At 44.0% G+C, this 23,450-nt stretch overlaps 1 protein-coding gene across 3 annotated transcripts in view; it reads right to left on the bottom strand.

The window, feature by feature from the left end:
* faf (ubiquitin carboxyl-terminal hydrolase-like faf) overlaps window positions 1-23,450 on the bottom strand; it is a 482,217-nt gene that overhangs the window by 80,394 nt on the left and 378,373 nt on the right. For all 3 annotated transcript variants that reach the window (XM_075874530.1, XM_037429964.2, XM_075874549.1), the window contains 3 exons: window positions 20,559-20,728; window positions 15,064-15,155; window positions 6,379-6,520 (listed from right to left, as the gene is read on the bottom strand). In XM_075874530.1, the coding sequence (XP_075730645.1) occupies window positions 6,379-6,520; window positions 15,064-15,155; window positions 20,559-20,728 (404 nt within the window). The remainder of the gene's footprint in view (window positions 1-6,378; window positions 6,521-15,063; window positions 15,156-20,558; window positions 20,729-23,450) is intronic.

Raw genomic sequence — 23,450 nt, 5'->3', positions numbered from 1 at the left:
AGATAAGTGCAAAAATAGTTGCAGATTTCGAAAATGTCAACTTTAAAAAGTCCTTTTTTTCAATGGCATTTTTTAATTCTACAAGCATTTTTACACCTGCCCGCCAATTTTCAGACTCTAGAAAGCGATAATTTACTTGTTATATGATTACAAAGAGAACTCGCAAGCTCGATTTGTGCAGAATCTGACGAAAAAACACCACTTTTTTCGCGACGCAGAGCTACCGTTTGCCAAATGCCATGGCCATGATCCTGGTCTCGTATGAAAGCGCGTTTGTCCATCTTCCGATTCCCACACAAACAACTTTGCTGCGCTCATTGGTTGCCAAAAAAGCAACTGAAAAAAAGCAATGTACGCGACGCTATTGGTTGTCGAGTGCATGTGACCATAAGGTGGCCAATTCATTGGCTGATTGGGCTCCCATCGTCTGCTCGGCGCATCAACATTGCGCTAACAACGTGCTGTGCCACCATACCGCCCGTGCTTTGACTAGCGTGTTCACGATCGAAGTTGTTGCAAAGCCGGGATCATCACGAAAGTTTTATACCCGTCATAAGTTCGGTAAAAAAAGAAGAAAGGCTAGAGAGAATAACTTTAAGGCGCATCTCTTTGAGTAGCGTCAACAAAGAACCGGACGGGTCGCTCGCCGATGCCGCCGACACAAGATTGACGGCCTCGCCAGCCTGCTATGTTCCCAAACCTGACGCACTGCCGGCACATCCATCATCGAAACGTGCAGATGAACATTGCGCACATCGAGACTCCACAATCTCCATCTCATCCGCCGACAGCGATGGAATCGCTGAGGCGCCCGAGACAGTCGACGAGAAGTTAGGCCTAGTGGGTCCGCCGGCCACCAAGGCTTCGCAAAACAGCGGTCGCGTCCGCCGTGACACAACTTTGCTAACAGAATCGGAGCTGCAGGTAAGGCGTACAAAGGCCGATTCAAGGCTGCAGGAACTGGCATCAACGGTCGCGTAGAAGAGAAAATTTGAGTTTTTGAGGAACGACACACCGTCCAACGCCGCTCCCCCGGAGCAAAGCAAAGAGGAGGCAAGTTTTTGGATCGTCGATCTTGGCTGCATCGGTCAACTGCTCGATGCCATGAAATGTGAAGTATGCCACAGAAGCGTCAGTATTCACAGACAAGACAGGCAATACGGCCTTGCCGTGAAGATGTGTGCGCGTTGCGTGAACTGTGACGACATCGCGCAAGCGTGGAGCTCTCCGCGAGAGGATGGCGCGTAGAAAATGAATTCGTTCACCGTCAATATTCTCGCCGCTCGAACCATGCAGGCTACTGGAAACAGTCAAGCGGCTATGAATGATATATTTTCGACCATGATTATATCTCATCGTGCAATTCGCAAGAGAACGTGGCAGGGATATGTGAAGCAAAAATTGACACCTGCAGCTAATCGCGCCGCCGAAAAAGTGATGGGCGAGCGCGTGAGTGCATTTCGCGAGCTGTACAAAAAGCTGCATATTCACTATGCCGACGGTCTCGTACGACGGCTTGTGGATGACGCGCGGGCACTGGTCCCACATATGCGTGGGGGCAGTGATCGAACTCTTCACTGGCCTAGTGCTGGACTACGTGGTTTTGAGTAACTACTGTGCCGGGTGTGAGCGTGAACCGAAGGAACACGACCCGGCATATCAGGCTTGGCAGGACAACCACGTGTGCCGAAATAATAGTACAAAAAAATCTGGCGAAATGGAAGTTTTGGCAGCTGTGCTTCTCTTTGAGAGGTCCCTAAAAAATGGCCTGAAGTACACGACAATTTTGTCAGATGGTGACAGCCGCACCTTTCTAGCTTTGCCAGAAGCGGATGTCTACGGCTTCATAAAAGTACAAAAAGAGGACTGTGTCAATCACATCCAAATGCGTATGAGCACTGCCCTACGCAATTTAGTAGCAAGACAAAAGGGAGGTGCCTGTGAAGCCCATGGAGGAAGGGGAAAGCTTACCGAGGACCTCCTTACAAAGTTGAGTTCTTATTACGGCTGGGCGCTTAAATCTCACAAAGGAGATGTTGACGCCATGCACGGAGCTGTGATAGCGACTTACTATCACGTCACTTCTAATGATAGTGAGTCGAATCACAGCCTGTGTCCCACAGGCCCAGACAAGCAGAACGCAGCTGCTGCCAAAGGGGAGCCAGCTCCGAGGCACCATTACAATTGGCCTCAACATGTGTGCAAGGCTCTTCTGCCAGTATATGAGTGCCTGTCTGATAAAGCGCTTCTGGAAAGGTGCCAAAGAGGTAAAACCCAGAATATCAATGAAAGCCTTCATTCTATGATCTGGGCTTTGGCACCTAAGCAGCGCCATGCTTCACTGTTTGCGGTTGAAGCTGCAGTTGCAGAGGCAGTAATGAAATTCAATGGTGGCAACTTAAGAACGTCAACAGGTGTCCTTGACGAACTCAATCTCAATCCCAGCCTCCCAAGCATCAGACGAATGACCGAGACAGGTGGCGAGTGGCTGACTCAAACTGCAAGCATGCCTCGAGTGAAAAGCTCCAGCAAACACTAAAGAAGTGCCACCGCAGTGCTAAGCACCAGTCAGACTATGTTCCTGGTGAATATTAGTATCTACTTTGTGAAATATGCATTTTCCTATTGTTATTTTTGAATAAAGTGTGTGTTTTCTGTTTTTGCCATTTTTCTCAATACGTGAATTTATGACTCTGTTCAATCTTGAGGCCTCAATATCTCAGCAGCTATGGCAGCTAGAACAATAATTCTTTTTGCAATAGAAACCTGTATGTGTGTAGAATGCAAGTGCAGAAATAGAATGAAAAAAAAAAAGCCTTTTCAATTAATAATTTATCACATTTGTAATAGCAAGCCAACTGCTTTTTCAGAGTGTAAAATTCAATCTGCCATAAAATAACTAAAAACTCCAAATAAAATAAACTGCTTCCATTATTTCAATCTTCAGTCATTATTCTATGTTGCCATATCTTAAATGTTGCTTTTAATTAGGCAATTCTTTTTCTAACGAGGCCTTAAACAATGGGGTGTTGAACTTGCATTATCTTGGAAATAAGATGAGTTACAGGAAAAGCAATGGCATATTTGAAATCAGCAGAAAAAACTGCACAAGCCTGTGCAATTTCATCAAGATCACTGAAGAAATAAAAAAAAGTGTCTAAAATGAGTTTGCCCCCTTAGGCAAGAATTCATCTTAACAGCATTCATCTTGAAGAGAGTTTACTGTAATTCCATATATCCGGGATAGACTGTACTCACATAACAGGCGCACTTTTTTTTGAAAAAATCTGGCTCCGAGTCAAGGCTGCACCTATTACGCGAGGTAAAATTTCCCAAAATTCTATTTACAACTACAACATAGACCGTTGGTAATGTATGTCGACGAAGTCATGAATATCTGCACTACAGCATTCTTCGTAGGCTACTCTAGCGCAAAATGTGTTGAGCATGCTGTCATGCGTGTCTGAGAATCAAGGGATGCAACACGCGGTGTGCATTCAAATTTCTATAAAGCAACATCGAAAGACCCGCGTTGCCAAGGAAATGGATGAAAAGAGAAAAAGAAGAAAAAAGAAAGAAAAGAAAGCATCACCGCAGAGATTCGCGGATTATGCTTCAGGCCACCTAAATTACGCGCATTATCGTGACTAAAATTTTGTACTGAACTGTAGCGATCATTCCATTACACGGGTTCACACTTCATATCTAAGACATTGCAATACAATTGCGAACCACTACACGAGTGTTACAAGCGCCAATCAAGTCCCCTTTCCTTCAAGAGCAGCCACCGAAAACGTTTACGTTGATTTTGTACAAGATCGCAAATTTGATTGCCCACGACTGCCACAGAAAAGCCGAATATGTTGTCACGAAAAATTAGATAATATGAAGATTTGACGTTGAAAAAAATCACACTCAAGCTCTGATCGCATCTAAGAGCAGCGCGTGTGATACAATGTTAATGTTTGCGGCCAGGAAACCAACGGCGTGGAGGTCTTACTTCTTTTCTCTGATCTGTGTTCTCCAAGTTCGCGCTACCAGTACAAAAGTCCGCCGGGCTTGTGCAAAACCACTTAGTGGCAGCAGAGGTGAAAGCTCACGTCAGAAAGCCAAAAGGCTTTTAAATTTGTGCAGAAGGTAGCACAGGCGATGACGACGATGCTTTTCCTGATTGAAAACTCAAAACGCACTTGACGAGACCGCACGTTCCATGTGGAGCGCTTGCGGCTGAAGCTGCGCCGATGCAAAGGTTATTCTGACAGCCTAAGCAACTGTCCCTTCCTCACTTGGCGAGCCCCCGAAGGTGGCACAGCATTGCCGCGGTATTTCATCTCTTATTTTTTCTCGCTTCAGTTAACGTAAGAGGGCGTCGAATTGCAACCGTGCAAACATGATACAGAACTTCACGGCCAAGTTCGCCTATCATGTGAGTGCGCTTATTATGCGAATAAATACGTAATTTCACTATATGTAGTGCCATCTAGCGTCTGCAACAGCAATCAATATAAATAGCTCAGGTTAGCCCGAAAAAGGTGCGCTAAACAAATGCAACAAGATTACATTGGGGAATCATATGTAGGGAAAAAGATAAATCAAGTCTTGACGCATTACAGACAAAGCTTGCAAGAGACAAGGATTGCTCCCCTGTGCGTGTCTCTTACAAAAAAGTTCAACTGTAATAGCTTTTTGGGTGAAGCACACTCTCATGAAACAAAGCAATAAGCACTCATGACATATGTGACACTGTCACCTCGAAGAAACACAGATAGCGAATCTGCTTGCTTCCTGAACAGTGGTCGATTGGCTGGAATGCTGCAACTTGCCCCACAACAAAAATATAGACTTGCATCTTGTCTCATAACCTCAGACTGTCCTGACTAGAGGCTGCTAATAGTTTAGTGGCCTTGGCACACATTGGCATAGTCAAGTTTGTTGTTAGACTACGTTGACATGCGAAAAGTAAGTCTCATATGCCTATTTTTAAACATAAGTTGTTCCTGATTTTGGCTATTATAGCCCACATCACAGTGTAGCACAGTATATTGTACGTAGTCTGTTAATTACATTAATAACATACAGTAAAACCTCCTTAATACGAACTCAGTTATTTCGAAATACCACTTAATTTGAACAATTTCTGCGGTCCCATACTTTACAATGTAAGTTTGAGTGGACAATTCGAGGTGGTGGCCGGCACCAGTCCGGTTAATTCGAAAGCTTTGGATGCAATGTGCTAGTTTCAGATCCCGATTTTGCCGCAAATTCGCCAAAACGACGGCTCTTAATAACTACAAGGCAATGCAACATAGCGATACTAATGAGTGGTGGTAGCTGAAGCACCTCATCCTCGCTACTTCTAGTGCAAAAAAAAAGAAAAAAAGAAAAACATCTCGCGGTTAACCGAAACGTGTGCTTGTGGAAAACTGGCCGTGCTTCACTGCAACACAGCGTTGACGCGCGGGCAGCATATCGCCTGTTTCTAGGAATGTCAGCGGGTCATGGTTCCCTCACTCTTTCTGGGATCGTAAAAAAATTAAACAAGGACAGTTTGGCGGAATTCGCGGCGTATGCGAACCTCCAATTGCCGGTTGCTCCAGCAATTCGCACCTTTGCACTGCTGGCAGAGTTCATGCCAGCAACACCTATTTTGAAAACTAAGTTCGAAAGTTTAAAAGATCATTTTTTTCCAGCCAAACACATTGCGAGTTTTGTCATACCGGTCATTATTAAATTTCCAATTATACGAAAAAGAATGTGCGAATGGTCGCATCATGACGTGCTGACCCAGCGAGGTGCAGGCAACATGCTGCCCACGTGTCACTACTGTGTTGCAGTGAAGATGTCTTGTTTTCCGCAAGTGCACATTTCAATTATTCAAAACATCGTTTTTTATTTTTTAAGTGGCAGCGGTGAGGCCCACCATTTCCCCGTGCTTGCGGCAAAATTAAGACGAGGTGTTGCTGGAAAACATAACCCTCGGAGCCGCAACCTAATTGGCACAGCAAACAATGAGCACTGATTACTTTGAACAGTTCTAAGCTCCTTGCATCTCACTTTTTGAATGTTCTGCTAATTCGAAGACCAGCTTAATTCAAAGATTTCTCGCAGCGCCAGTGAATTCGAATTAACCAGGTTTTACTGTACGTAAATAAAACCAAGATTAAAATACAATAACTCACATCATAAAGTTTGCTGTACGCAGGTCTGTTGTAACGGCTCACTAATTGATGCGGTAGCCTGAAAAGCTTCAATTGTAACAAAACTAATTATTTTTGGCTTTTGTAATCGAGATACTGTTGGCTCGACCACCCAGTAAGAGAATAAAATGCTGCAGCTTCTTCTCAATAATAGGACTAAGAGTTAAACAGGTAGTCTCACCTCTGTAGTGGGGCACTCCAGCAAGTACTCAGCCAAGCGATGAGGATGCGCAAACAACACCTGGTTTGCAAACCAGAGACGCACATTGCGGGAGTGCCGCAGGTGCACGCACACCACTTCGTACCAGTCTGAAGCTGAACCCCTGCAACCACATGAGACGACAAAAGTGTTACATTATTGCACCATCCAAAGCTTCAACATGAACCTGAAAAAGTAGCTGTGCTAAAAAAAAAAAAGGAAAAGCCTACAACCAGACTGCTGGCTTCCAGATGGCAGCTCAGGTTTTGGCCATTTATTGGGACCCTTGCTACGGTAGTGGTCTGAATAATTTATACTAAGATGACGCAAGCCCACATCACAGGTACAACACACAATGTAGCTGTGGTGACATCAGGGTTCATAGCGCCTGAGTGAAGCAAAATTCAAGGGTTTTCAAGGACTTTCAAAGACCTAATTAATACTTTTCAAGGACCTAAAACAACACTTAAAACACCAGAAAATGACAACACCACTTTTTAATGCATGAAAATTTATACTTTATCTTACAGGAAGCAAAACCAAGTACATCTGAACAATCATATTCTAGTTAAAAAATATTTAACATTACTCATGAGCTCCATCTTTTATGTTTATCACAGGCTTCAAAGACCATATTTATGGTTTGCTTGCACATCCAATTCAAGGCATACTGCACATAGACACACACACACATAAACAAAAGGCCCTTTTTTGGCAGTTGACTAGAGATTAAGGAGGCAGACTGGTCTTAGACATTTTTTAATATGTCTTAGACATTTTTTTTTGTTTACTGCCACATATGTAAGTTTTGTAGGACTCTGAGCATGCAACTGTGTTTGTGCGACTCCTGGACGTGCACCGTGTGAACGATTCCAAGTAGCGGGGCACTTTTACCATGCCAGCAAAAGCAGGTACATGTTTTGTGCCCGGCCGCTAAAGTGGGTACAAGTCATGTCTGGAAAGGGTGTCGCTGTTTCGAGCTCCCAAGGACCCGTTTCGACAGGAGATTTGGGCCCGCAATAAAAAACGGTGTGACAAGGAACTAACCATGACTGCATTGTTTGTGTGCATTGTTTGGCACTTTGAGGCGACATTTATACAGCCAAACTTCGATATTTCGAACACAGATATATCGAATTATTGCCTATATCGAATGGTTCCTATATCACTCTAGAAATCACATGCATTTTTTTTTTATTTTGAGCGATGTTTCACACATAATGGATATATCGAATTCGGCCACCCCAGACCACCCGCGCTCCGTTGACAGGCGGCGAGCTTTCCCGCAACACTCTCGAAACTAGCAACAGCGCGGTGGGCATTTACGACCACTGCACACATCGATGGCGCAGAGCACGCCACTTGAACATAGCGGCGTGTGCACGCCGCATTCTTGAAGCGCTGACGGGTCGACGCACTGCACTTGTTGGACTAGCTGCTCCCCGTCGTCGCATTGATCGTTGTGCGTTGTGCTCGTAGCCTCGCCTGGCCTTGTTATGTTCGTGTGTATGATGTTTGTGAAGTTAGGCTTGCGGCACATCGTGGTGTGTGTATCGATGGCTGCAAATGCTAAGAAACGGATGACTCCGACTTTTGCTGCTACACTATAAGCAATCCAGCGCGTCGAGTATGGCGAGAAGAAGTCGAGCGTCGCAGAAGCGTTTGGCATACCAAGGAGAACATTGAGCACCCCGCTCAAAAACAAAAGCGACATAAAGGCCATGGCCGAGAAAAGTCAGCACTCCGGCGCGTAGCCGGTACGCAAAGCTGCCTTCGAAGATGTTGAGAAGGCGCTTCAAAGTGGTTTGTGGACGCAAGGGCCTGAAATATTCCTATATCGGAACCGATCTTGCAACAGAAGGCACAGAATTTTGCATTCATTCTCGGCGCCGAAAATTTCAGTGAGAGTAGCGGTTGGCTCCAATGATTCAAGACTCGCTTCGACATTGTTGGGAAGACGGTGTCGGGAGAGAGTGAGGACGCCAATGATGAAGAAATTCGGAAGTGCCTTGATCATGAGTGGCCAAAAGTTCTCGCAAAGTATGAGCCGAACCAGATCTTCAATGCTGACCAGACGGGCCTATTCTGGCAAGTACTTCCCCGACAAATGCTGGACACTCGTAGGGACAAGTGCCACGGGGGCAAGCAAGGCAAGGCCCGTGTGACGGTCCTATTGGCTGCCAATATGGATGGAAGCACAAAGCTGCAGCCACTTGTAATTGGCAAGTTTCGAACACCAAGGTGTATGCAGAGCTGCCCCAATATTCCGGTGTCTTATGCCTGGAACAAGAAGTCGTGGATGACAAGGGATATCTTCTTCAAGTGGCTGAAGGCATAGGGTTTCGGACCTGGAAAGAAGGTATGCCTTATTGTCGACAACTGCACAGCTCACCATACCAATGACCAGCTGGGTAACATCGAAATAATATTTCTGCCGCCTAACACTACTTCGAAGCTGCAACTCTTGAATCAGGGCATTATTCGCACATTTAAGTCAATCTACAAGCATCGGCTGATCCAAATTTTGCTTGTCAAGCTCCGGATGGGCCAAGACCTGAAGATCGATCTTTTGGGCGCCATCCAAACGCGGAAAGCGTCGGTCGTGGGATAACTTCAAGCAGTCGATGATAGCCATCTGCTTTCAGCATGCGGGCTTCGCTAGCTTCACTGATGAGCCATGAGTAGAAGAATCAAAGGAAGCTGGGCTTGCATGCGCAGATGAAGAGAGCGAGTATGCCGAAACGTGGAGCAAGCTGGGGAGCTTTGTTGGTGCCGAGCCGCAAAGCATGTGCATCAACGACTTCGTTGGATTTGACGACAGCACTCACTAGTACAACAGCGAAGCTGACGAATGTAGAGATCGTCGTCAAAGTTACTGCTGAGCAGCCAAACGAAAACGCTGCCGAGATAAATACCGCAAGCGCTGATGATGCCCCGCTCCTACATCAGCTGAGGTCATAGCTGCTTTAGCCCTTGTGCATCGCTACTGCATCGCGATTGAAGGCACCAGCTAATCACTCGTGGATCGCCTGGATTACATTGAGGATGCAGTCGTGAAACACGCCATTGCCAACAAAAAGGAGGCTACCCTTTTTCAGTATTTTAAGCCGACGTAATAAATGCTTTGTTTGAATCATCAAGTGAGTACTTACTGCACCATGATTGGTTTTTGGTTGTTTTTCACAAGTTCATGACACATTTTTTACTTGATTTTTTTATAACGAATTCTGGATACATAGAACTATTTCGCAATCGCTGCGCTGTTCGATATATCGAGGTTCAACTGTACAGAGATCTTATCATTATGTCATCAATGGTGAGGCAGTTGAAATTCCACGCGATCGGCCGCTGCTAACAGAGAACGCCGTTTTACAATCTTCCTGCATGCGCCAAAATACTTCATGAAAAGAAACACTAACTATAAGAAAGGAAAGAAACCTGCGTAAGCAAGGTGAGCCACCGACTAAATTAAGAAGGACGACAGTAAAGCAGCAGCAGCCTGCAGAAAGTCAACAGCTATTAGAACAACAGCTTCGAGCAGAATAGCGATTTACCGCAGCCGTTAAAACTGACATGACAAAAGTGGAGCCGCAGAGTGAAGGCAGTACGGAATACGTGTGTAGCAACATCAGGCTTCCTAACACAAGCTGGAACAAACAATCGTTTCCCACTGAACCAGGGACTGTCATTTTCGGCCTTTGGGAATTCGAAGGTGCCGAGTTGGATCACCTACTGCTGTCGAAATTGGTAGAGTTCGAGCAGGCCGGTGAGAAAGTTGGAACATTAAGCTGCTCTATTTTTCTAAGGGGCAAACTGCAGAGAAAACGTGATGTTGCCTCACCAGATGAGGCATAGTTGGCACTGAACAGTGCACCTTGTCTGATTTTATCTGTTGGCTGCGGTATAAAACTGAACACAGTTGAAAAGTATGTGTCTTTTGCTGGCTCGTAGTTTTCTTCTAAGTGCAGCCTTATGTGTGTAAGCATGCACTGCAAGCACTGCAAGTATCTATGAAAGCTCTTGTAAAATCAGTAGTCACGAAGAAAGCGTGGTGTTTCAGTTAAACGCTTTATGAAGCATGCAAATACTCGCCGCCGTCTAATAGCCGCTGATAGTTTTTTTTTTTTTTTCACTGTGTTGAATGTTTTCTCACCCTGCTCAACTTATGCATGATCATGTAAAAAAAAATGAAATGTTTTTGCAGAACCGGCTGAATGCATCATGCAAGAAATTTTTTTTACACTGCCAGAAACGCTTTTTCGATATTCTTAGTGGTAGCAGAACATTCAAAATGTAGCGTCAGGACATGCACAATATATAGAAGTTCAGGCAATGTAGCCCCAATCGACACATCTAACATAATATTAACTGTTGGCGTTTAACGTCCCGAAACCACCGTATATTTATGAGAGACCCCGTAGTGAAGGGCTCCAAGAATTTTGGTCACCTGTGATTCTTTAACGTGCAAATAAATTTCAGCACACAGACCTTTAGCACACTTTCTTCCATCGAAAATGCTGCTGCCACAGCCGGGACTCGATCCCGCGACGTGTGGGTCAGCAGCAGAGTGCCTTAACCCCAACACCACCGCGACGAGTGAACGAAACAACAGCAAAAAAAAATAACTGTATAGCAATTGTTTTTTTTTTTTCCATAGGACGGACGCCCAGCTTGAAATTTACGTAACAAACACTGCCCTCAGTCACCCTCCCTTCAACCGCACCCACCTAGCGCATATCTTGCGCAGAGACTGGCAGCTCAATAAAGTTGCTCACTTGCATAATATATGAGAAATTAAGCTTGCAGCAAATGCGTGCCTCTCAACAAATTGCAAATATAGTAGCAGTCAGCCACGCTCGAAAACCCCGCTGAATGCGCTACCGACGCACGCAGCGCCACCTGAACCCTTCGCCATGTTTCATCGCCCGTATGTGCACCTGCTGGCCTCTGCCTATCACACTGCCCCTTCCAGCCACCATGGCTAAAGAAACGAATTGAATAGTTTGTTGGCATAAGAGCACATAGTTGTCAGGCGCACAAGAAAATCCACTAAATTACAGCTGAACAAACTTCCATTGATAAAATTCAAGGACCTCAAACAAACTTAAGTGTTTTCAAGGCCTTCAATATGCCATTTCAAAATTCCAAGGGTTTTCAAGGGTTTGAAGGACCGCTATAAACCCTGGACAAACAATCACAAGTCTGGTAGGTTGCTGGATGAAGCAAAAATCAACCATTGTCGATAGAATCTGCCATGCCTTACACACACTTGCTTTAGCAGCACATAATAAATACATCAGAGAGTTACTGTATTTTCGCGCGTATAAGCCGTACCAAGAACCCAAATATTTCAGTGGCAAAGTGGAGGTACGGATAATACGCGGGGTTTTTTCTATAGTGCTGCTTCACAGCAATGCGTGTTGTGCTGTGAAGCCCCTTAACAGTGTAGCGAAGGCTTTGAAGGCGGTTTCCGCAAATTCGTGTTGCTCCGCAAGTAGCACGGCAGCTTGTGGCTGATTTTGGTTTCACTTGCTTGCATCGTTGAAGCGTTTAGAAAAATATTTGGGGAGAGACAATTCAATTGTTCAGTGTAAAATCTCACTGTCACACCACAAGTATATTTTTTGGACGTTCGCGGCCGCTCAGTGACCCTCCACATGTCCCTACATCACGGATGCCATTTTTACTTTTGAAAAAGGCTTGCTAAAAAGGTGGTGCTGTCTAAGAAAGTTTCATAATAAATAAAGTAAGTTCCATAATAAATAAAGCAGTATTTATTTCAGCAAGGCAAATGAGATGTTATCGTGCCTATAGAAATATTATCAATAAATTAATGTACTACTTTTTAACGCGGTAGCTGGCATGTATTTCGGTTCTGTTGTTTCCAGGGTGCTGTTACAGTGTACTAGAAAGGGTAGTGCTGACAAGTTGTCGCCGAGTATGAGCGCTCTTTACCTCGCTGATACCGCTAGTTCCCCACATCTCGACCCGTTTGCCAAGCCTAAGTCGATCTGTTCTGTCACCATGAGTAGCATACGGCGGCAGGCCTTCATAGCACAGCAAAAGCTTAAGATCATCAACATCGCCAAGGAATTTGGAAATCGCGAAGCAAGAAGACGGCACAATGTGGACGAGTCCTGCGTCCGACTGTGCAGAAAGAAGAAAGAGAGCCTACGAGCCGCGCACCGCGACCGTAGGTCATTTCGTCGCCCCAAGACAGGTGCCTACCCTGAGCTGGAGGCAGAGCTAGTAAAGTTCATCGAAGATGTGAGAAGCAGGGGTCACGCCGTATCGACCGAGATGGCCCAAGTGGAAGCGCGGATGGCTGCACCACTTTATGAAGCGGCAAGGGCTCTCAATCAGACGGTGGACTACAATATGCCAACGTTTGCCGGCTTCTTATGAGGAGAAGCTGCTCAAGTACCAGATATATGTAATTGGCCTGCGAAAGCAGCACAATTACATTTTCTCACAAATCGGCAATGCGGATGAAACTCCTGTTTATTTTGAAATGCCGTTGGACACAACGATTGAGAAGACGGGCAGCAGTTCGGTGAGCGTGCTGATCGGCGGGAACACGAAACTGCGCATCACAGTCTTGCTTTGTGCCCTCGCCGACGGCACGCAACTGCGACCGTACGTCATCTTGAAAAGGAAAACTCTATCAAAGGTTCATTTGCCTGCCGGTGTGTGGTGCGCGCACACGAGAACGCGTGGATGAACAGTGACTTGTTCGTAGACTGGATCAAGATGATATGGGAGAAGAGCACGAGTGTTGAAGATTGGGCGAGTTGGTTCGTCGTACTTGAACTGGTATAGCGCATTACGGGGAAGAAGAAACAGTCGAGCAGACCGACACAAGAGGACAGAGCGCTAACTTCCAACTGAGCTTTAATATCAAACTGCATCAAATATGTAGACCGACGCAAGCATACAAAACCACCCTAACGCAACGACAAGATAACACACAACATCACACCGTCACATATCACAGATTCATAGGCGGTTATCCTGATTAAGGAAGGCCACTTCATGTTCAGTTAAAACCATAGAAGGGGCGCTAATACACGTTCTGCCAGCACTTGCTATACAATGCGCTTCTATAATTTCTCGAGTTAATTGTGACGGGTGCTTTTTTACCACTTCAAGTGTTACCACTTCACGTACCACTTGAAGTGGTAAAAAAGCACCCGTCACAATTAACTCGAGAAATTATAGAAGCGCATTGTATAGCAAGAGCTGGCAGCACGTGTATTAGCGCCCCTTCTATGGTTTTAACTGAACATGAAGTCGCCTTCCTTAATCAGGATAACCGCCTATGAATCTGTGATAGGTGACGGTGTGATGTTGTGTGTTATCTTGTCGTTGCGTTAGGGTGGTTTTGTATGCTTGCGCCGGTCTACATATTTGATGCAGTTTGACAATAAAGCTCAGTTGGAAGTTAGCGCTCTGTCCTCTTGTGTCGGTCTGCTCGACCGTTTCTTCGTCCCCGTAATGCGCTATACCAGTTCAAGAAGGGGAGAAGAGGCCCGGTGCGATGCTCGCAAAGAGGTCCATGCTCGTTCTTGACTCGTTCCGCGGTCACACAACTGAAGAAGTGAAGGACCGCCTTTCACGCAACGGCACCGACTTAGTTTGTTATACCCGGTGGAATGACGTCAATGTTGCAGCCTCTAGATGTGTCGCTTAACAAGCCCTTCAAAGCGCATGTCAAGAGCTATTACGCCGAGTGGATGGCCGAAGGCTGCTACGACTTGACGCCGACAGGACGAGTTCGAAGGCCTGATATTGCCCTATTTTGCAAGTGGATTGTCGAGGCATGGAAGGCCATTCCAGGTGAGATGGTGCAAAAAAGTTTCAAGAAATGCTGCATCACAAACAACATGGATGGAACCGAAGATGACCTTGTGCATAATAGTGAGGACTGCGGCTCAAGTGATAGCTCTAGCGAGAGCAGCGACAGTGAATGAATTGTAAATGACCTTGCAGGCAGCGTATTCTGCTTGCTAAATAAAGCTTTTTCTGTGTACATATGTGCTATATTGCTTGAGCAGTAGCTTTTGTACAGCCTTTCCTGTATATCAAATGGACGGGCAATACGCGAGCACTTTTTTTTTTTCTTTCTCCGTGGGCTGAAAGTGGGGGTGCCGATTATATGCAGGAGCGGGTTATATGCGCAAAAATACGGTAGTCAGATGCTTTACTTCAGAGCACAAATCAAACAACGGCATTTTTTTCACTGACAGCACCATGTGTGGACATCAGCCACAGTTTGAGGAAGCTAATGTATTAGCTAAGAATAATGAAGAGCTAGAAAGAGAGATAACTGACACCAAGATGACAGACACAATGCGTCGGCATGACATCTGGGAAAGAACGGTTTTGGGTCACTTTGTAGCCATTGCTGTGACATACGCACACTCACTGCGATCCATGCATGTATCCATGATTAAACCTCAACATAACGAAGAGTCTACTGGAGTCAATAATGATAACATATAAATTCACTTCGCTGGAACCACCATAATCACAGCTTCACTGAACTTCACAGTACTAGAACAGTTGTAAACTTCTTAATTTTCCGGTTGGTTACAAATACAATGACGGGCAAACTGCCACGCTTTCACTGCTAACTTGTGCTGTCGAAGTCTACAAGACTCACTGTACCTGAGTGTCTTCTTTGTGTGGAAAGCAGTTTGGAAGAGGAACTTGGACGCCAACTGCACACTCACTAGGGCCAGCTCTTCAGCCTCAGGAGTCTGCGAGGAGCAAACCAAATCTTTTTTTTAAAGTTTTATTCTTAATATGAAAATTTCCAAGCCTACTTTTATCTTCTTCATTTACACCAGAGAATACACTTAATGATGTCATGTGACAGTGAAGATGAAGAGCTCGACACTCGGAACAGTCAAAATTTAACACCCACGAACTAGTATGTGATGAAACGCTTGTATATTTTGATGTACCGCGAAATGCCGAACAAGTGCCCCCCTCCCTTTCTTGGGGGATCTGAAATAAGCGCCACTGACAGAGCAAGCAACCCCCCCCCCCCTCTTCCTTGTGGGGTCTCGAATTGGTGAGCGCCACGCTCTTGGAGTGAACAGACACAGCAGACACTGTCGGTAAAACTAAACAAGATACATTTCACTAGTTTTTGATCGGCGATATCGTCAGTCGAATTATTATAACATCAATCATGATCAACACACTAGGACATCCTTACACAATAGTAAACGACACTCAACAACATGACAAACAATAACACACTCAAGGCCAACGTTTGACACGCCAACGTTTGACTTATCACGAGGGCCCACCGCAGACAACCCGCGGTGTTGTCTACCGCAGACTCACGCTAGAGACAACCGTTCGCGCCAACCGCCATCAGCCAAAAAAACTCGCTCAACTCTCTCTGCCGCCAGAGTTCACCGCCGGCGCTCCCGCTCTAGCAACCATGATGATGATAGTGGTGATCACCACTCGCGAACGCAATGCTACCTATCGCTCAATATTTGTCAACCCCGAAATACTGCTTCTGTGCGAGACACAAGCGCCATGCGGCGCAAACAACTTTACAGAGGGTGTCAACATCCTCACATTTTGGCCACTTTTATAGACGATAGTCTTTCTTGGGGACCTTCGACGGAAAAATTTTGGTCTGTCTGTCTGTCCGCGTGTCTGTACATTTGTCTGTTTGTCCACCCTTAACAATACCTCAAATGGTATTAAACGGCCAACCCCATTCGCAGCGCACACCAATATTGCTCAATATTTAGCGTTCATAGTAGTGCGATTGTCATTTAAAAAGCAATCATTGCGCATATCTGAGGCGCCATAACAACACATGGATGTTTTGCATGTCTGCCTTTATACTAGAAGACGCACACACAAGTAACCCTAAGGACTGTAGCGTTTATTGCGCTGCGCTGAGAGTGCAATGGGACGCGCAAAAAAGTTGTTTCGAACGCTTTGCTACGACGACACGGTGGTGGCACCTGCCCGTCGCTTTGCGTTCTACACCTTATCACCTCTGAGACAGGCGTGCATCTTTCTCCGCGGGCACGCACACCTTCATTTTCGAAGATAACTGCCAGATAGCGCTCGTTTCTAACGTGCCTGGGTGCGCTAGTTTGCCTCCACTACACGCTCGAGGCACTCTAATGCAGCGCTTCCAAAATACCATTCACCGATTTTCTTGCGCAAGAACATCAAATAAATGTTTTGTTCACTCTCTGCAGATGCAAGACTATAGTCTTTCGACGCGATCTGCAGTGTAACAAGCAGATTCGGGGCCAATTTTTTTTTTTTTTTTTTTTGAGGACAAGGATCGTGTAAAAATACCCCTTAAAATGGGTTTCCTGAATGCGTATCTTATGTTGCTTATGAAATGCTTTACAAAAAACACATTTCAATTGGAACATAGACGGGCATTTTCAAGTGGCTCTCCCACCATCTACTTAAATTTCAGTTCAGGACAGAGCAAGCGCCCTCCTCCCAAATCTGGTGAGATTATCCTTCACCGTGGGATAAGGGGGGAGGGGGGCTTGCTTTGCATTTTAGGGTATATCCGCCCTGCCAAAATGTGGTGCCAGATCGCAGTACCTATAAATAAACAAATAAATCAAGAGAATGTCATGCATTCATTATGGTTATAACAACTGAAAACAATAAAACAATAAAGAGTGTCCCAATGCATTAATTCTTTGCCTACCACACAGGGAATTGATGCCCACTATTGATGGCTCAATTGAATCGTCACACCCGGAATCTTCTGCCCCACTCATGGACACACCCCATATTCTGATGTGGAGAACTATACCTTTTCATAAGTAGGTTTTCGTTTTTTCAATTTAGCTTTAGTTTTTAAACATGCTTAATGTATTTTGAATATCTGTGGCATTTGAAAATTGTGCTTCATTTTTTTCATCGAACAGGCTAGAAGTGCTTGTTTCTTTATTGAATTGTTTGACAAACCCTGCTTTTTATAACATTCTTGAAGCGTTTGCAACCAAATTACTAGACTTTTCGAGGGTTTTCGTTGTATACATGCACGTCCTCACCAAACATGGACCAAAGGGTTCTTGCTGCACATGTATGGCATCGCCTGTATGTTTAAAGCATGTGACTTTTTTAACCATTTGCTTTGCTTGGCATGTCCTGCCACATTTCCGGAATATGAGGAATTTTCTTGCTTTTGCTTTGTGGACGGGCACACAGCCACACAGTTTTCTTTCATGCGCTTACTCATGCAGTTTGCTTACGCAACAGAAGTGCACGCGGGTTGCTCTAGGGCTACGGAGTTGGGCTGCGATTCTTCTGATGTGAACCATTAGACTTTTTCCTCGTGTGCCTGATACGATTAATCAAATTTATGTAGATTAAAAAAGATTTACTTCTGAGCTCAGGCTCAGATGATGGTGAAGGAGCAATATCTCGAAAGCGTGCATGGCTAGACAATCGAAACCGGATCAAAGGCAACTATTTCCCAGTGTTTAGTGCTAGAGCAAAAACACTTTTTACCAAAGAAGTACTCAGTCGTGCTTATTTCTGTATGTCTGCGAGCATTTTTTAATAAAATGCATAATTTTTATTTACAAAAAAATTTTAAGTGTTTTTTTGAGGATTTTGCTTGATGTTACTTGTAATAACACAAATTATTTTTTCATCACTTCGGGTTGAAGCAAAAAAATTTCAGACAATATTTTTCATAATAGAATCGTTTAAAAATTTATTCTAGGAATATTTTTTACTGCATTACACGAAAAAATTTCATACTGAAAGGGTTAATCTCTTATGCATGTGAACCTTACTTCACCAAATGACATTGGAATATGCATTGCACACTGCATGCAAGTAGTGCAGTACGAATTGAAAATATGTCTATTTTCTATTTATGGTACTTAACGTGATTTATGAAACACACAGTTTCTGCACCATAAGTGCAGCAGTCAGGCATTCAGAAAAGTTCTGTCACTTGTGTACTAAAATAGAAATCATGTACTAATAAACTAGACCAAGTGAATTTGTCTTATTTCGTGGCAGCGTTTCATAAACCATTCACAGATAGTTTCTGCACCATAAGTGCAGCAGTCAGGCATTCAGAAAAGTTCTGTCACTTGTGTACTAAAATAGAAATCATGTACTAATAAACTAGACCAAGTGAATTTGTCTTATTTCGTGGCAGCGTTTCATAAACCATTCACAGGTGTACCATCCACATATCTCGACACAACTTGTCCTAGTGTGTCAAGAAATTGCCAAGAGAGAAAAAACATTGAGATTAGAATTTTTTTTCAGCCTCGTATTTGTCAGTGTGCTTTCATTTTGCTTTAACTTGCAGCTTATCACTCCAAAAAATAAGTTTTCTGAGACATTACAATATTTGATGAGTGGCTTGATGTGTTACATTCCTGGGGGGGGGGGGGGGGGAAGAGCTAAAAATACCATTTTCATGCTTGCAGTGAATACAACCAGTAACAAATTGCAAAGTCTGACTTCTGACTTTTTATGAAAAAGCAGGGCATTACTGACTCCAGAATAAACTTACATTTAATTACAATGTAATCACAAACAATTACTAAGACATGAACATTTCAAAATATGTACACAATTCTTTCTGGTAATACAATATGCAGGGCCTCACAAGTAGTGTGCAAAGGTTTGACACCTTAATAGGCACTGCATTACAGTTCAAGCCTGAAAGAGAAGAAGCCACCTAACTTGCACAACTATCAGTCCTACAAGTAGTTGTTCAAATTGCTTCTGATATGAAAATTATTAAAAAAAACATCTTGAGATGAGTCAGCAGTAGAGCAGGTTAAATGAAAGAGGTTCAATACCGTATTTACTCGCGTAATGATCGCACTCACGTAAAGATCGCACCCCTAAATTTTGTCGTGTAAATTCGATTTTTTTCCCCGCATAATGATCGCACCCCCACTTGCCGCATCGATATGTCGTGTGCCAAGTCTAGTCGATGATCATCGCCTTTATTATCTGTTGATGTTGCGTTAATAACTCTTCAAAACTCGCCAACTGCGCGCACCAAACATATTCTTCATTTTTGCCCACCGTTGGCGGAATCATGCCCTTTAGGATTGCAGTAAGGGCAAATGCCCCAGTTTTCACTGAATGCCCGCCATGTGTTTTTATGTCTGTGGCGGCTGAATGCGCCCATCATTGTTTCTGTGATCTGAAGCAGGCATCACTATGCTAATGCCGTATATTTACTGACTTATATGAAAGCATTCCTTATTTAGATGGAAGAAACTGTCTTGACCCACGTGACGTACTGACAACCTCCATTACTGACGAAAAGAAGAAAAAAAATGCTGTCGTTTCGCTCCATAAGCTGCCATGTTTGTTTTGACATCTTGCACTGTTACAGCGGCGGCCGCCCGTTGATCGACCTGTGTTCATCCCGCAGCAATGTTTTTATTTTTCCTGTTTTTTTTTTATGTGCTTTGTGATCATCTATTGAAGCGCTGTTTCACCATGGGGCAGTACGTGAGCTTTACTACCGCGTTCAAGCTGAAGGCGCTTGACTACACGCTAGAGCACGGCCACCGCGCTGCCGGCAGACATTTCAGCGACGATGAAATCCGGATCCGATATCGGAAACCATTTCCGACGAGATGGTCGCCAAGAGCTTCAAAAAGACTGAAATTTTCAACGCGCTCGACAGAACGAAAGATGACCATCTGTGGGACAGTGAAGACACTGCTGGTTTCGACAGGGAATCGTGCGGCGACGACACTGAGGCCAGTGACACTTCGGAGTCTGAATGAACGTCAGGGGGTCAGAGAGGTAAAAAATAAAAGGGCAGCGTGCCATGCATGTAGCTCCTGCATTATGCGTGCATTTTATTACAAAGGTAAGCCTTAATTTACTTTTATTTTTGGTTGTGTTCATGTAGCTATTGTAAAAATTCTGATTAGCGACTTTTTTGCATTTCCGGTGCTTAGAATATTTTTTCACGGAAAATTTACTCCGCGTAATGATCGCATCTAGAAGTTGGAGTCAATTTAAAAAAAAAAAAGTGCGATCATTATGAGAGTATATACGGTAAAAAATAAAAGGACATGTGGCTGGCACTTAGGATCAATAAAAGAGCATCAAGAAAAAAATAAAGCATGCTTTCCAGCACAATCGGCCACACTCACCAGCCTGTCCTGGTCAGGAGCTAAAGTGACAAAAGGCGCATTGCAGCTGACCAGCTTTTTGGTGAACTGGAAGTACTCGGGGCTGAACTGGTTGCGAGTGTGCAGAAACTTGATGTTCTGCCGCCACACGCTGCGCTCAATGGCTGCTGGCATCCGGGGCAAAGTTGCCACTGGAAGAAGACATACCACTTTCCTGGTCAATGACATACATTTATATCATCACACGTACGTGTTACTGCACCTTTTTCAACCATTTCTTTCACTTAACATGTGGTGCCACACTGCAGCAACATGGAAAACTTTTTCTTGCGACGTTGACTCCCCCTCCCCTCCTCCTTTCAATCGATTAGTGATAACGACTTCCACACGATTGAGGCAGTGCCTTAACGAATAAGCAAGTTCGCCGCCGTCGTGTCCTGCAAGGCCGCTTGCACACGTTGCTCGCAAAAAACTAACAGGCTACTCACCGCACTTTAGCCCGATCATGAGTGAATCATGTGCAAAAAACACACAAACGAATGCATCTGCAAGCAAACTGGCATGCGACTGCGAGAGTTTCTAGAGTAAGCGACATACTGCATGCAACTAGCCAGGGATGAATAATTCCACGTGGCGGTACCACGATTCAGTGGAACGGCACAAGTTCATTACAAATGGGTGTAATTTAACACGCGAAAAGGTCTAACTTGTCAGCAGAGGGTTTGTTTGCACTTTTTGATAAAAATACACACAAAAAAAAACAGTTTGGCCACTGCGTGGCCATTTCTATGGGTTACTTCATATGCAACGAACTACTGACGTAACGACCATTTATCGCGGAACGTTCGAGTTCGTAATAAATGGGTTCGGCTGTATACTTAAAATGTCATAGGTGCAAGCCATGCACAACTCTCTGCCAACATGCTAGCATGCAATGCTGTTAATACTGGCACTCGAAGTTATCTTATGCTGTCAAGCATGCAGCAAATTATTCGAAGCGGTGCGGCAAAGATGCACGAAGACAACACAGAGATCGCGTCAACATTATTTTTACTAGTGCATCCACACTGAGCAGCTGGGTCAGAGTTTGGGGTAACGCTGAATGGGTCATAGTCCTCTCAGTGTTACAGGGTGTTAAATGCTGCATTGAGCTATTTGTCGTCAAAATAAAGTAACTTCTATGTAACAGATGCAGTTCATGCTTCACTCAAAAAACTCATGCATGCCAAGCCATCGAGTGACAGCCACATGTACAGCTTGAAATTTTATGTCAGTCCTTTAAAAGCATGCAGTGTGATCACAACTGTGCTAGGCCATGGAGCAGTCAAAACAATACACTTATTGTAAGAAGGTTTTCAGTAGGCTTGTGCGAATAGTGAATTTTGGGCTAGAAGCGATTAGTGATATTGGTCTGGAAACGAATTCTAGTAGTATACATACAGCCTTATATAAAGAAAAGGGGCATATTTTTTATGAACAAACTAACCTGCTAGTATTTTTTAAATTAAAACAAGCCCTGTGCAAATGTGTTTTTTTTTGCATCAAAGGAAGTGGAAACAATTTTCAATAGTAGCAGAATTTTGGTGCAATGCAAGTGGCCTGCAAAATATGTTAAGTTTTAAAAATTGCTATACTTGAAGCATATAAGTCGATATAATGAGCATTTAAACTGAACGAAAAAATGAAAAGAATCAATGTGAGGGTAATATCTTCATTTAACTTTAATGTAGAGCTTCACTGCAGAACGAAATTCTCCTGAATACATGTTTTTATTGTTTAACATTATTTCAGTGAAGTGAAACAACTTTTACAAAATGTTACATGCAGACTAATTTGTATCTATGTGATCGATTTGAATAATTCAAAATTTTCAAGGAGTTTATTTCCATTCTAAACAAATACTGCTTTATTCATTAAGCACAAACACATCAGTACAAAAATTTACAATGGTTCTAAAGTTTTGTTTCCAAATGTGTGCAAATCAATCAAACATTCGTAGCATTTGAACATTCACAAACGTCTAGTATACAGTGATTAATGGGGCAGTAAACAACCCCAAGGTCGAAAATTTCAATGAAGAGAAATATGCGCACTTTTACTATGTGAACATGCTGCCATAAGAATTTATGAATATGTGCAATAATTAAAAAGTTACAGGGGTTAGAACACCTGTTTCAGTTGATTTCGAATTTTCGTGCGGCTACTCGCCACCCTTCTCCGCCATAGGGAGGGGACGGCATAGTCTGTCATCATGACTTCGATCACTTCGGCAACGTGACACAACGTCAGTGCACGATCAACAATTCATTGAGACTTCCCTCACATGAGCACCTGTCATAGCGGTGTGGGTAAGAAACTCGGAGAGAGATCACTTTTACTCTCGCGGTAAAGTAACGAGACACCTCTTCATCTCGGAGGATTTTGTTCAAGCAATACCACTTATTCTGGGGTCTTGGGTGATGCAAAACGGCAGAGAGCAGCACAGAACAGTGATAATACACAATGTCAGGCTGAAACTGCACCACCGCAGGACCAAGGCATCGTTTTATAGAGCAATGAACCAATCGACAAGCTCAGTAGTGTGTAACGTCGTCCATGGCCAAGCTGTCGTCAGTCTGCCCAAACTAGGGGGATTGGTCAGAAAAAGGAACATACGTGGGATTGTTTTTCGAAATGAAGGGTCTGCACAGTGCTGTAATATTCAGTAAAAATAAAATGTGATCACTACAGTCTACTGTACGAATTAGCGAGCTTGTTTAGGGGGTGTAAAAAAAAAGTCGATGCCTATTTACTGGCCCTTTAAGGAGACAGGGTAAGCAAAAATATCGAAAAAAAAATTTTTTTTTGCTTTATTTGAATTCTGCAGCATTTTCTGTACCATGTAGTGGTTTGTTTTTCTTAGTACAATTTTGT

The sequence above is a fragment of the Rhipicephalus microplus genome, chromosome 1 (assembly GCF_043290135.1).
Source record: "Rhipicephalus microplus isolate Deutch F79 chromosome 1, USDA_Rmic, whole genome shotgun sequence".
Taxonomy (NCBI): Eukaryota; Metazoa; Arthropoda; class Arachnida; order Ixodida; family Ixodidae; genus Rhipicephalus; species Rhipicephalus microplus.
This window is presented reverse-complemented; position numbering and strand designations above follow the sequence as displayed.